The 13,446-nt window shown below is 35.9% G+C and overlaps 1 protein-coding gene across 3 annotated transcripts in view; it reads left to right on the top strand.

Moving 5' to 3' along the window:
* The window catches only part of CROT (carnitine O-octanoyltransferase), a 61,286-nt gene that overhangs the window by 20,988 nt on the left and 26,852 nt on the right, over positions 1-13,446 (top strand). For all 3 annotated transcript variants that reach the window (XM_024738465.1, XM_024738464.1, XM_024738466.1), the window contains 3 exons: positions 6,988-7,081; positions 7,954-8,079; positions 9,698-9,799. In XM_024738465.1, the coding sequence (XP_024594233.1) occupies positions 6,988-7,081; positions 7,954-8,079; positions 9,698-9,799 (322 nt within the window). The remainder of the gene's footprint in view (positions 1-6,987; positions 7,082-7,953; positions 8,080-9,697; positions 9,800-13,446) is intronic.

Raw genomic sequence — 13,446 nt, 5'->3', positions numbered from 1 at the left:
ATTTCATTTATTTCTGCTCTGATCTTTATGATTTCTTTCCTTCTGCTGACTTTGGATTTTGTTTGTTCTCCTTTCTTTAGTTCCTTTAGGTGTAAGGTTAGATTGTTTACTTGAGATTTTTCTGGTTTCTTGAGGTAGGCTTGCCTGTTTTTCTATTGGCTATTTTTTTATTCTTATTGATTTGTAGTAATTATATTTCTGGGCACTGATCATTTATCAGTTATACCGATTGCAAACATTTTCTTCCATTTAACACATTTATTTGGTAATTGAACAGACATTGTTAATTTTGATATAGGCAGAATTATCCATCTTTTAGGTGTTTTGCTTTTGTGTCTTGGATAATCTTTCTGTACGTTCCAGCTATATTTTAAAATTTCCAAATTTGACATACAATTAACAAGCCTGATCTAATAATTTTATTACTGAAAGCCACTCTTTCAGAAACATGTGATCCGTGGGCTGAATTCAGCCTGTGGCCTGTTTTGCTTGGATAACAGAGAATTTACATTACTATTTTAAAATCAGGAGAATTCACAGAAACATATGGATTTCTGGTTGAATTCACACAAAAATTCGGATTTCTGATTTCTTTTAAAAAAATAAATCAGGGCTTCCCTGGTGGCGCAGTGGTTGAGAGTCCGCCTGCCGATGCAGGGGACACAGGTTCGTGCCCTGGTCTGGGGGGGATCCCACATGCCACAGAGTGGCTAGGCCCGTGAGCCATGGCCGCTGGGCCTGCGCATCTGGAGCCTGTGCTCCGCAATGGAAGAGGCCACAACAGTGAGAGGCCCGCGTACCGCAAAAAAAAAAAAAAGAAAAATCAAAGTGTTGTTCAGATTTTTAACTCTCTGTTGATTCAAATTCTCAGGTGGTTTTCTTGCTTCCCTACATGCTCTACAGTCATCTGTCTGTGACTTTAAAATTCAAGTTTGATTTTATCTCACTTTGGCTTAATTCGTGAATGGTTTCTTTGGGTCTAGAATAGAGTCCCAGTTTCTTAGTGACGATCTGGATTTGACCTTCGCCTGTCCCTTCAGCCTTGTCCTGCTCTTCCTCCCTGTGCGTCCTACACTCCTACCCCATTTTTGCTTACAGTTCTAACATGTTAAGTTATCTGTGATCTTCGCATGTGCTCATGCTTTGTGTTTGGATTGCCTTCTCCTGCCTTGTCCACTTTTAAGTAAGAATTCCTCCTCATGCTTTGTTTCTGTTCATAGGTCACCACAAGGTCACTACTTCCTATTTTATGTCCTATTTCATGATTTTCCATTCTCTTTCTTCTCTTCATGGCCCAAGGACTTAGACTCCTTTAGACTCTCTGTATGCCTCATATTTATCTTTATTATATTGATTATTAAATTGTATTGAAGTCATTTATTTCTGTGTTTTCACATGCAGATGGAGCTCTAAGAGACTACTTACCAGGTCTATTTTTTTTAATTCCCTCTGCTTAGTACAAAGCAGAAGTGTGTGGGTGTGCATGTGTGAGTGAATTGAGTGATTAGGCCACTCCTATGCATTAGGAAATTTTATTTAGAAACATAAGATACATATTAGAAGTGTAACATAGATTGGTCAGATTCTGAATCCTAGTGAGTTAGAGCCTGAAAAGAGATGTATTAAATTTTGCAGTAATCCAGTAAAGAAGTAAGAGGTTGGGACTTTAAAATATGGGACACTCTACATCAAATAAACAATAAGGTCCTACTGTATAGCACAGGGAACTATATTCAGTATCTTATAGTAAACTCTAATGGAAAAGAATCTGAAAAAGAATATATATATATATGTATAACTGAATCAGGTTGCTGTACATCAGAAAGTAACACAACATTGTAAATCAACTATACTTCAATTAAAAAAATTTTTTTAAAAAGATGGGATAAATGCAGAAAATGTTTTGGAGATAAAATTAATATGAATTGGTAACTGGATTTAGAAAGAAAGGAAGCTGTTAAATGTGACTGAGTAAGCAGATAGTATTGTAACAGGAGGAGGCAACACACGAGGAGGTACCTTTTCAATCGTGTCCCCTGAATCAGCAGGCGGACTCTCAACCACTGCGCCACCAGGGAAGCCCTTTTCTTGTTTTTAATAATAGCTTTGAGACAATTCACACACCACACAGTCCACCCATTCAAAGTGTACAATTCAGTATTTTTTAGAATATTCAGAATTGTGCTGTCATCTCCACAATCAATTTTAGAACATTTGTGTCACCCCCAAAAGTAACCCTGAGCCCGTAAGCAGTAACTCATTTGCTCCCCAACTCTTACCCCGTCCATTAGCAGACATTTCTCATATTTCCCAAACACTTCCACCCCACCAGCCCTAGGCAACCTTTCTATCTTTCACTTAATCTATCTCTATGGGTTTGCCTATTCTGGACATTTCATATAAATGGAGTCTTAAAATACATAGCCTTTTTTGTCTGCATTCTTTCATTTAGCATATATGATGTTTTCAACATCCATCCATGTTGTAGCATGTATTAGTACTTTTTTCCTTTTTTGGCTGAAAAATATTTCATTCTGAGGCTGTACCACATTTTATTTAATCATTCATCAGATGGACATTTGGGTTGTTTCCACTTTTTGGCTGCTGTGAGTAATGCTGTCCTGGACATCTGTGTACAGGTTTTTGTGTGGACATGTGTTTTTATTTCTCTTGGGTATATATACCTAGGAGTGGAATTGCTGCATCATAACTCTATGTTGAACCATTTGAGGAACTGCCAAACTGTTTTCCAGTATGACTGTACCATTTTACATTCACATCAGCAGTATTTGAGGATTCCGATTTATCTTCATTCTCACCAGCACTTGTTATTGTCTGCCTTTTTGATGGTAGCCATCCTAGAGGGTATGAAGTGGGATCTCATTGTGGTTTACAGCTGCATGTCCATAATGACGATGTTGAACATATTTTCATGTGCCTGTGACCATTTGTATATCTTACTTGGAGAAATGTCTATTCATATCCTTTGCCAATTTTTAATTGGGTTGTTTGTCTTTTTTATTATTGAGTTGTAAAGCTTCTTTATATATTCTAGATATAAGTCCCTTATCAAATATATAAACTACAAATATTTTCTCTCATTCTAGAGTTGTTTCTTCACTTTCTTCATGGCCTCTTTTGAAGGACAAATATTTTAATTTTGACCACGTCTAATTTATCTATTCTTTTGTTACTTGTGCTTTTAGTGTCATATCTTAGAAACCATTGCCTGATGGATCCAAGGTCATGAAGATTTATACCTATGTTTTTCTCTAAGATCAATTTTTTTAAAATTTGTATTAATAAGGAGGGGTCAGGGAGATAATTTTTAAATTCCAAATTTAATTGGGGATGTTGACAGAAATTGAGGTAGATATATCCAATAAGCATTTGGAAATTTGGTACCAGAAATTTAGAGAGAAAATGGGGTTGAAGTTAGAGATTTGGTTGCCTCTTATATAAAGGTGATGGTTGAAGCTATTAAAGTAGTGGATGAAATTACCAAAGGAGAAACTTGTAGAAGAGGTTGGGGGAGGCCACTGAGAGAAATTTGGTGAAACACACATTTGACAGTGGAACGAGAACAAATGGTTAGTCAAAAAGACCAAGTAGTCAGTGAGTTAGGGAGACCACAGTGGAACAGTGCTACAAAAGCCAAGGCAGAGAGAATTTTAATATTGACTCCTGGGTGTTTAAACACTGCAATGAGGAAAATAAGACTGAGATAAAGCTGCTGGATTTTATGGGATGCCATTGGTAACATTCAGAAACATACTTTCAGGATAATCACTGGAGGACAAAACCCGATTATGGTAAATTAAAGAATGAGTGGGAAGTAATGAAGGCAGAAACAAGATTGTGAGGACATGTCAAGGGTAGAATATTTTAAAAGTGTGTGATTCTGAAATATAAACATTGTTAATACAAATCTTTGTGCTTTTAAATATCAGAAATTGCATGTGTAGCTGAAAACAGGTGCATAGGTAGCCAAATTAAAGGAAAAGGGGTTATTTTAGTTACCAAATCTATACCTCTTTTTTTATATGAATAATTGTTTTTAAACCACTTTTGAGGTATGATTGACATACAGAAAGCTGTACATATTTATTGTGTACAACTGGATGAGTTTGGAGATAAGTATACACGGATGAAACTATCACCACAGTCTATATCCTAAACATATTCATTACCTCCAAAGGTGTCCTGCCCTCTTAATTTATTTTTAATAATTAATTTTTTTGTGGTAAGAACACTTACGTTAAGATCTCCCCTTTTAGCAAAATTTTAAGTGTACAGTACAGTATCATTAACTACAGGAACTATGCTGTACAGTAGTTCTCTAGGACTTACTCATCTTATGTAACTGAAACTTTGTATCCTTTGACTAATGCCTCCTCATTTCCTCCTTAGATCAGCCCCTGGCACCCACCATTCTATTCTGCTTCTAATAGTCTAACTATTTTAGATTCCACGTATAAGTGATACCATGCAGTATTTGTCCTTCTTTGTTTGGCATATTTCACTTAGGGTAGTGTCCTCCAGGTTCATTCACATTGTTGCAAGTGGTGGGATTTCTTTCTTTTTTAAGGCAGAATAGAATTCCATTTGTATGTATATATCACATCTCGTTTATCCTTCGTTGAATATTTAAGTTGCTTTTGCCTCTTGGCTATTGTGAGTAATGCTGCAAGGAACCTGGGAATGCACATGTCTCTTTAAGATCCTGATTTCAGTTCCTTTGGATATATACACAGAACTGGGATTGCTGGATCATATAGTATTTCTATTTTTAATTTCTTGAGGAACCTCCATAGTTTTTTATAGTGGCTTCACCAATTGAGAGTCCCGCCAACAGTGCAGAAGGGTTCCCTTTTCTCCACATCATCGTCAACACTTGATATCACTTATCTTTTTGTTAATAGCCATTCTGACAGGAATGAGGTAATATCTCATTGTGGTTTTTACTTACATTTCCCTGATGGTTAGTGATGTTGAGCACCTTTTCATATACCTGTTGGCCATTTTTGTATCTTCTTTGGAGAAATGTCTGTTCAGTCCCTTTGCCCATTTTTTAATCAGATTTGTTTTTTTGCTATTAAATTGTAGGAGTTCCTTGAATATTAACCTCTTATCAGATGTATGGTTTGCATGTATTTTCTCATATTCTGTAGGTTGCCTTTTCACTTAGTTGTTAACTGTGCTGAAGCTTTTAGTTTGATGTAATCCTACTTGTTCGTTTTTACTTTTGTTGCCTGTGCTTTCGGTATCATGTCTAAGAAATGCTTGCTGAGGCCAATGTCTAGAAGCATTTTTTCCCATGTTTTCTTCCAGGAGTTTTATTGTTTCAGGTCTTACATTTAAGCCTTTAGTCTGTTTTGAATTGATTTTTCTGTATGGTGTAAGATAGGGGTCCAGTTTCATTCTTTTGTATGTGGTAATTTTCCCAACACTGTTTATTTAAGGGGCTATCCTTTTCCCATTGTGTATTTTTGGCTTCCTTGGCACCTCAGTTGACTGTATGTAAGTGGATTTATTTCTAGACTTTCTGTTGTGTTCCATTGACCTGTATGTCTGTTATTTGTGCCATACTATTTTCATTACTGAAGCTCTGTAATATATTTTGAAACCAGGAAGTGTGATGCCTCCAGCATTGTTCTTCTTGCTTAAAACTGCTTTGTCTATTTGGAGTTTTTTGTGGTACCATATGAATTTTAGGATTCTTTTTCTTGTTTCTGTGAAAAATGCCATCGGATTTTAATAGGGGTTGCCTTGAATCTGTAGATCACTTTAGGTAGGATGGACTTCTTAATGGTGAGGATTTGGCAGTTACTATCTGACCTTTTATTATCAAACTTAAAATGTCATTTCAGGTTTAATGCATTTTTCCTGGTGATTTCTCTCTGATAATGACTGTTTTTTTATGACGTGGTCCTTTCCCACTGAATATTAAAATGGCTATATCAGGGAGTGGGGAAAAGTTTCATAGTAAAAACTGGTGCTCTCAGGTGGTAAGGGAAGGGCAGCAGCTCATACCATATGGAGAAAAACAGTGAGGTAGATTTTATTCCTTAAGCATTCAGAATTTATCCTAGTTATTATGGCCGCCATATAACCACCAACTCTGTAAGCTTTATTTGTAATTGAAGCAAAATCAGAGTTAGCAAAGACAAGTAAGCAGGAAGAGATAAGGCAAGTTGCTTCCACCATAGATGCAGATTGTTTGTTATCGAAGGCTTCATCCACTTCACAGGACACCATTAGTTTCAAATAAAGGCGGAGGAATTTGGCAGCAAGGAATTCATTCCTTGAATGATAAAGTCACAAATAAGGGATGGCTACTAGTGGTGCGTTTTGAGCATTTATTAAGCTACAGTAGCTCACTTTCTGAGAAACCTGTGGAAGCGTTTAAATTGAGGTAATTTCTTAGCATATGTTATGAGGAAGTAGGGATGAAAATAAGCTGTAGATTTTTGATGAAAATTTCTTTGTGGAAGAACCCTGTTATTTACCTGCTAATATGTTTAAAGATACGTGAAACTCATCAGACTAGGATTATAGAATGCTATGGGGGGAAATAATTTATCTTTAGCTAATAGTCTTTGTAATGATTTTAAGTAAGAATGGCATATGTGAAAACATTTAAAACTAACTACATGGTATTTCTATTTTGGGGGTTAAGCCCAAGTATTACTTGGGTACAGAATAAGTCCTCTGTTAATATATACACATAGTTTTTAGTTAGATAAAATGTACATAATATTTGTGAGATTTGTCAAGTATACTTACGGTATTAATAAGCCACATAATCACTTTAAAAAAAAAGATGTGCAGGAAATAACTCCATTGCTGTTGAGACCATAATCTCTTTCTTTGGATAATATATCAAAACATTTAAATACTTATAAACTTTATAACCTATTAAAGGCCAAAGTAGCTAGTGATCCTGCCTGTGCTCTTTTTGAATCCTCTTTATTTAATCTTCCAAAGGCAATTGACATACATCCAAAAGAAGTGCCATAGTGAACCTGATGGACCTGGGGTAGCAGCGTTAACTAGTGAGGAGCGAACTCGATGGGCTAAGGTTATAATTTACATTTTTCTTTTCTTTTGAGGTATAATTGACTTACAACATTATATTCAACTATACAACATAAGGATTCAATATTTGTATATATTGAGAAATAATCACCACAGTAAGTCTAGTTAGCGTCCATCACCATACAGAAAACTAAAAAATACTTTTTTTTTTTTTTTTTTTTTTGCGGTACGCGGGCCTCTCAGTGTTGTGGCTTTTCCCGTTGCGGAGCACAGGCTCCAGACGTGCAGGCTCAGCGGCCATGGCTTACGGGCCCAGCTGCTCTGCGGCATGTGGGATCTTCCCGGACTGGGGCACGAACCCGTGTCCCCTGCATCGGCAGGCGGACTGTCAACCACTGCGCTTTAGGGAAGCCCTAAAAAATACATTTTTTGTAATGAGAACTTTTTTTTTTTTTGAGAACTTTTAAGATATACTCTCTAGAAGCTTTCAAATATGCAATACAACATTATTAACTAATTTACACTTTTGGGGTGAGGGTATGCTATTTAATTTACATTTAAATTTCAAACACTGAGCTCAAGTATATGCTGGCCCTTTGTTCAGATTTTTGAAGTAAAGATAAATGGACAGACAGCTTTAAGTTTTAAGCAGCATTAAATACATTGTACAATATTAAACTATTAGAGAAAATCTAGGGGGTGGCATAACTTTATACCTTTATGCATTTAGTAGCACAAGTATAGGGACCAGCCATGCAGTTGGAGGAAAAACCTGTTCAGGAGTCAACAGAGAGGTTCTTGAATTCACACTTCTCTTGATGAACCTTTTTGGTAACTTTTTGAGAACCTATTAAGATTTTCTGGATATTTTGTATTTAATTTGTAACATTTTATTATTATCTCCTTGCCCTTTAGGCACGAGAATATTTGATTAGTCTTAATCCAGAGAACTTGACTATGTTAGAAAAAATTCAGAGCAGTTTACTGGTATTTTGTTTAGATGACGGCAGTCCACATGTAACACCGGAAGATTATTCTCAGGTATTCAACTGTCTTATTTTGTTATTTCTTCCCACAGATTTTTCTGGAGGACTCTTGTGTAAATTGAACATGAGAAGAATTTTGTTACATGCAGGCTTTTTTTTTTAAACCACTTTATTAAGGTATAATTGACATACAAAAAGCTGTACATATTTAATGTATACAACTTACTGAGTTTGAAATATACACCCATAAAACCACTGTGAAACATAATTGTGAAGACAGTTGTTTCCTGTATCTTGGAAACACCTTTTATCTTAGAATGGGGCAGCTAAGAAAAGAAAGTGCAAATACTAAGTCATAAAATATTTAATGCAGGCTTTTAAAACATTTTCTTAGCTATATATATATATATATATATATGTATACACACACGTATCAAATGAAGATTATACATAAATAATGCTCTGTAAATTCTTGCCACATTGTTTAGCTCCATTTAGACATCTTATATGTTGTTTAAAGAAGTATGTCTATTATTTGCTTATCAGATGTCAGTGGTTCCCAACCTTTTTATTGATCATATATACAGGAAATTTGCATAAGATGCTGGGCTAAATGAGATTTCATACCAAAGGTGACATGAGAACCTACCTATAACCCACACCAGTGGGCCTTGATATCTTAGTTGGTGAGGTCTGTCCTAAGAATTATATCATTCTTGTGATTTATTTTATCATTTGATTTTATAGAACACACTGATTTTAGTGAATTTAAGGGTAATTGTGGCCTACTTTTTTCTTTCTGGGGTAATATCATTTCCTGGGAAAAAAATAAAAGGTAGTAGTCATATTTGTAGGAATCTCAGAGTCTTTTGAAAACACTGAAGTTACTTCATAATACATTCATCAATATTAAATGTTAGAAATAAAATAATATAGGATTGAAAAACCTTGTCGCTAGAAAACAATTTTTCCTCTTCCTTAGCTGCATTTGTTTTTAAGTAGAATCAACAAGCTTCTTGAGGAAGAATGTGTTTTCATGAAGTGTTGCTCAAACTTTTTTGCTGCAATCTACAGTTAGGCATATTTAGATTGCAGCCCATCACACACACACATGTGCACACAAGCGTGAGCACACTTACACATACATACATCATAGAAGTTTCACAAAACAGTAATTACTTTGACTATCTGCGGTGTACTCTGATATTTATGTTCTATTTTATTCTTTCTTGTAAAGAATGTTTACTGTGGTTTCATGACTCACTTACGGCCCAAACTTACCATTTGAGAAACTGGCTTAGTAGGATATGAATTCTTGAAATATTTTTCTTGTAACTAGACTTTAATGACTAAACTTATCAATGCCTCTTATCCTATTCAAGTTGCAAAAGCCTTGTCCTTTCAATTGTATATTCTCTAAACATTCATGAACGTTGTACCATCATTCTCTTTTCTGGTAGAATTTCTTGGATTTTGAGTACTATTTAAAGTCAAGACCAGAATTATTATCTCTTGAATATAATATTTTATTAAATTTTATTAAATTTGGTTTACCTGAAGAGGAAAAGTGAGATCATGTGTGTTTGTGTGTGTGTTTGTGTGTATTTAAGATATAAATACTTAAAAGCCAATATTAAAATCCTTTAAATTTGGAAATATTACATTTATTTTAGGTTGCTACAAAGGTTCTTACTGGAGATCCAACAGTACGCTGGGGTGACAAATCTTATAACTTGATTTCCTTTTCTAATGGAGTATTTGGCTGTAATTGTGATGTAAGTAAACTACTGAAATTATTTTTTCCGTTTACTCTTTAATTTAATGGCAGTAATCTACAATACTTACGCTGTCCTGTGGTAGAATAACTAAACACTTATTTAGCTTTATGGCATTAGAGTAAAAGGTTTAGTTATGAATTCTCAGTGAAAATAGAGTATAGGACAAATTATTTTCATGTGTAGTAAGGATAACAGTGTGGTGTGTATCTACAAAGTGGAATTTGCATGCATTTTTATGTAGTATAAGCTCTTTTAAAATCCACTGTTACCTCTTGTTGAAAATTACAACCTATTTTAAAAGATATAGCATTAGTATATGTTCTATGCACAGAGAAATGTATGTGGATATATTTCTACATTTGCCTAGTAATTTTGTGACCTTGTTAAAAAAAAATGACACATGATCTTTGGAACATTATTTACTTCTGGATATTAAAATGTCTGGTACTGAATTCCATTTTTTACCTTCTTCATAAAACAAACACATGCACACACACACACACACAACTTGTTTCTTTTCTGTTCTCCCATGGTTGTCTTTATTAGCTCTACTTTGCCATTTTCTGATGGACATTCAGGAGGTCTATGAACCAAGAAAATTAAAAAATCAACCTAAATCAGAATTGCAATATATACTTATAACCTCATTATAATACTTTTCGTAAAGTATATGATTTGGTATAAAGTAGTATGAGGTAGATTTTTTGTTTGTATTTGGGGGCTTTCCTCCGAAGTATTGATATTTAGTGACTGTAAGATACTAAAAAAAATCCTGTTACGTTGATCTGGGTTCAATAGTTGTATTAATCAGTATTTATTCAGTTTTAGGTGATCGAAACCTAAGTCAAATTGGCATTAGCTTATGAAGGTATTTATGGCATAGGGGTACAGCTAAATTTGGGTAATGCTGACTTCCAATGTCCAGATGCTTTCATTAGAAATTTCTCTCTCCATTTTTTGGCATTACTTTCCTATGTTTGGCTTTATTTTCATGTAGACTACACCATGTGATGGTTGTACCTACGGTCTCATGTTTTCACAGCTCTCCTCGTAGATTAGTGTTCTCTGTGGAAATAGCCAGCTTTTTTTTTTTTTTAATCCGAGTGGTTCCAGCAAAAGACCTGGGAATAATGCTTATTTGTTGTATTGGCCTGTGTGAATCGTGCACATTCCAGGGAGTTAGCTGCTCTGATTCGCCTGGCCTGGGTCACATACCAAACCTTGGGACCTAGCTGGTAGAATCACTCATTCAAACCACCACAGAGATGTGTGCTGATTGCCTAAAGAAAAATAAAGTAGCTGTTATTGCCGAGGAAGGTGGTGTGGTTGATGTGCAGGTAATAGAATGTCTTCTACAATAAATCATCAGGGTGAAAGGTTGCCATGAGTCATTTTGAAGATTTGCTGTCTGTCCTCTTCCTTACGAGTCCAGTGTTGACAAAAGATTTTGTGTTACTTGCCTCAGCTTTTTTCCCTTCAGCTCCTTGTTTGCTTCTTCTTGACCTCCTCAGTTTGGTTCATAGCCTCACTATTCCTTGGAATCTGTCCTTTGTAAAGTTGCTCACTACCTTCTGGCTTCTTCCCTCCATATCTCGTTGACTTGTCAGCTGCAGTTGATTACCCTCTTCTTCATATGCATCTGACACTGCCTTCAACCTCCCAACAGTCTTTTTGGGTCTCCGGATTCTAAAACTGAGCTTAATATTATTCATAACCGTTTTCCCCTGTGTCTGCTCTTTTCTCTGGTTCATTGGTTTCATTGACCATTTCTACATAGGTAGCTTGCAGTTATATTTTTCCAGTTTTTACCTATTATTCTCATCTTGAGAGTTTTGTTTCACGATATGTTAAATTGTCCAAACTGGATGTTACATTAATATGTAAGGGTTAGTTACTCTCATCATCAAGAACTCATCATCTTGCTTTACTCCCTCACTCCCAACCTCCTAAAAACACCACCTTGCACTACTTGGATTTTTACTGATGGCATCAACATCCTGCTGTTTGCTCAAATTCAGGAGAAAATAACTTTAATGCTGTTTCTATCTTTGAATAAAAATACTGGTCCCATAATGAGCATATATCTTTGCACAACTGAAATGCTTTCCTGTAGTAAAGTGTATGGACATGTTTCATGTGTATGCATTGTCACCCATATACTTATCAAATTGATCTGATGATCTCCACTTGACAGTATGCTTTTATTTTTTATTTATTTATTTATTTATTTATTTGTGGTACGCGGGCCTCTGGCCTCTCCCGTTGTGGAGCGCAGGCTCAGCGGCCATGGCTCACGGGCCCAGCCACTCTGCAGAATGTGGGGTCTTCCCGGACTGGGGCACGAACCCGTGTCCCCTGCATCGGCAGGCAGACTGTCAACCACTGCGCCACTAGGGAAGCCCGACAGTATGCTTTTAAAATTCCATGTAGGTTCCCCTTGCAACCTACGATGATTACTGAAAATGCTACTTAACCAATGTAAAACATTATTAGTAAAGTATATATACTGTAAAGTTAAGTTGTTCTTAATCCAAATTCATATTGCTGCTCTCTTCCATTGGTGCTTGAATATATACTTTTGTGATTATACTACATAATAGCATTTCCCTGTTGGGATTTAAAATCCTGGGGTCAGCTATTTTGTCTTCCTTATATAGGCTTTGTTGTAGGCTTTTGTAGAAGTACATAAGAAGCATGTAATGAACATTAGTTGTTAATAACAGTAGTTACTAATTATTGCTGTGGGCCACGATCTGTAGTAAGTACTTTATAAGCATTATTGAAATCATTTTTCACAGCTGCTGTATGCAACTAGGTATTGTTTTCCCTACTAACAGATGAGGCAGTTTACTTAAAGAATTAAGTAACTTTCTCAAGTAACTTACTTGAGAAACTTAACTTACTTATATAGCTAGTAAGTAGTAATGTTTGGACTCAGAACCCAAGTCCACATTATTAAACAGTATATTACACATATTGCCTCCATATAAATGAAAAAAAAAGATAAAACTTATGTGAACAAATAAAGCATCAGGAAAGCGTTTGATTTTTTTCTATTTTTCTATTCTATTTTCTATTTCTATTTTTTTTCTATTTCCTAACTTTCCCGTTGCGGAGGACAGGCTCCAGACGCGCAGGCTCAACGGCCATGGCTCACAGGCCCAGCCGCTCTGCGGCATGTGGGATCTTCCCGGACCGGGGCATGAACCCGTGTCCCCTGCATCAGCAGGCGGACTGTCAACCACTGCGCCACCAGGGAAGCCCTAATATATATTTTTTTAATTGATGATTAACTTTCTGCCAGGAGATGAATGGGTAAAATTATAAGTCAAAGAGATTTATATCTTTCAGTCATGCTCTTTCTTACTGGTTCCAGTATAATACTGTTGTCTTCAATGAAATAATATATGCAATATCTGTGAAAGTTCTTTGTAAAGCTACAAAGTACTACACAGCTGTGAGATGCTGTTAGAAACGGGTCTTGTCCATGACCTTTGAGTCTTGTTATATGTGCTGTTGCTGGCAGGCGGGATGAACTGCTCTTGCATCTTGTACTGACCTCCCTAGTAAGCCTTTCCTGGTGCTTTGGTGGCTGCTTTCCTGCTAACGATATACCATGTTTCTAGGCTCCACGGGGCCGTAAT

Source organism: Neophocaena asiaeorientalis, unplaced genomic scaffold (assembly GCF_003031525.2).
Source record: "Neophocaena asiaeorientalis asiaeorientalis breed wild unplaced genomic scaffold, Neophocaena_asiaeorientalis_V1.1 scaffold89, whole genome shotgun sequence".
Taxonomy (NCBI): Eukaryota; Metazoa; Chordata; class Mammalia; order Artiodactyla; family Phocoenidae; genus Neophocaena; species Neophocaena asiaeorientalis.
Note: the sequence above shows the minus strand (reverse complement) of the source record. Positions and strands in the feature narration are given on the sequence as shown.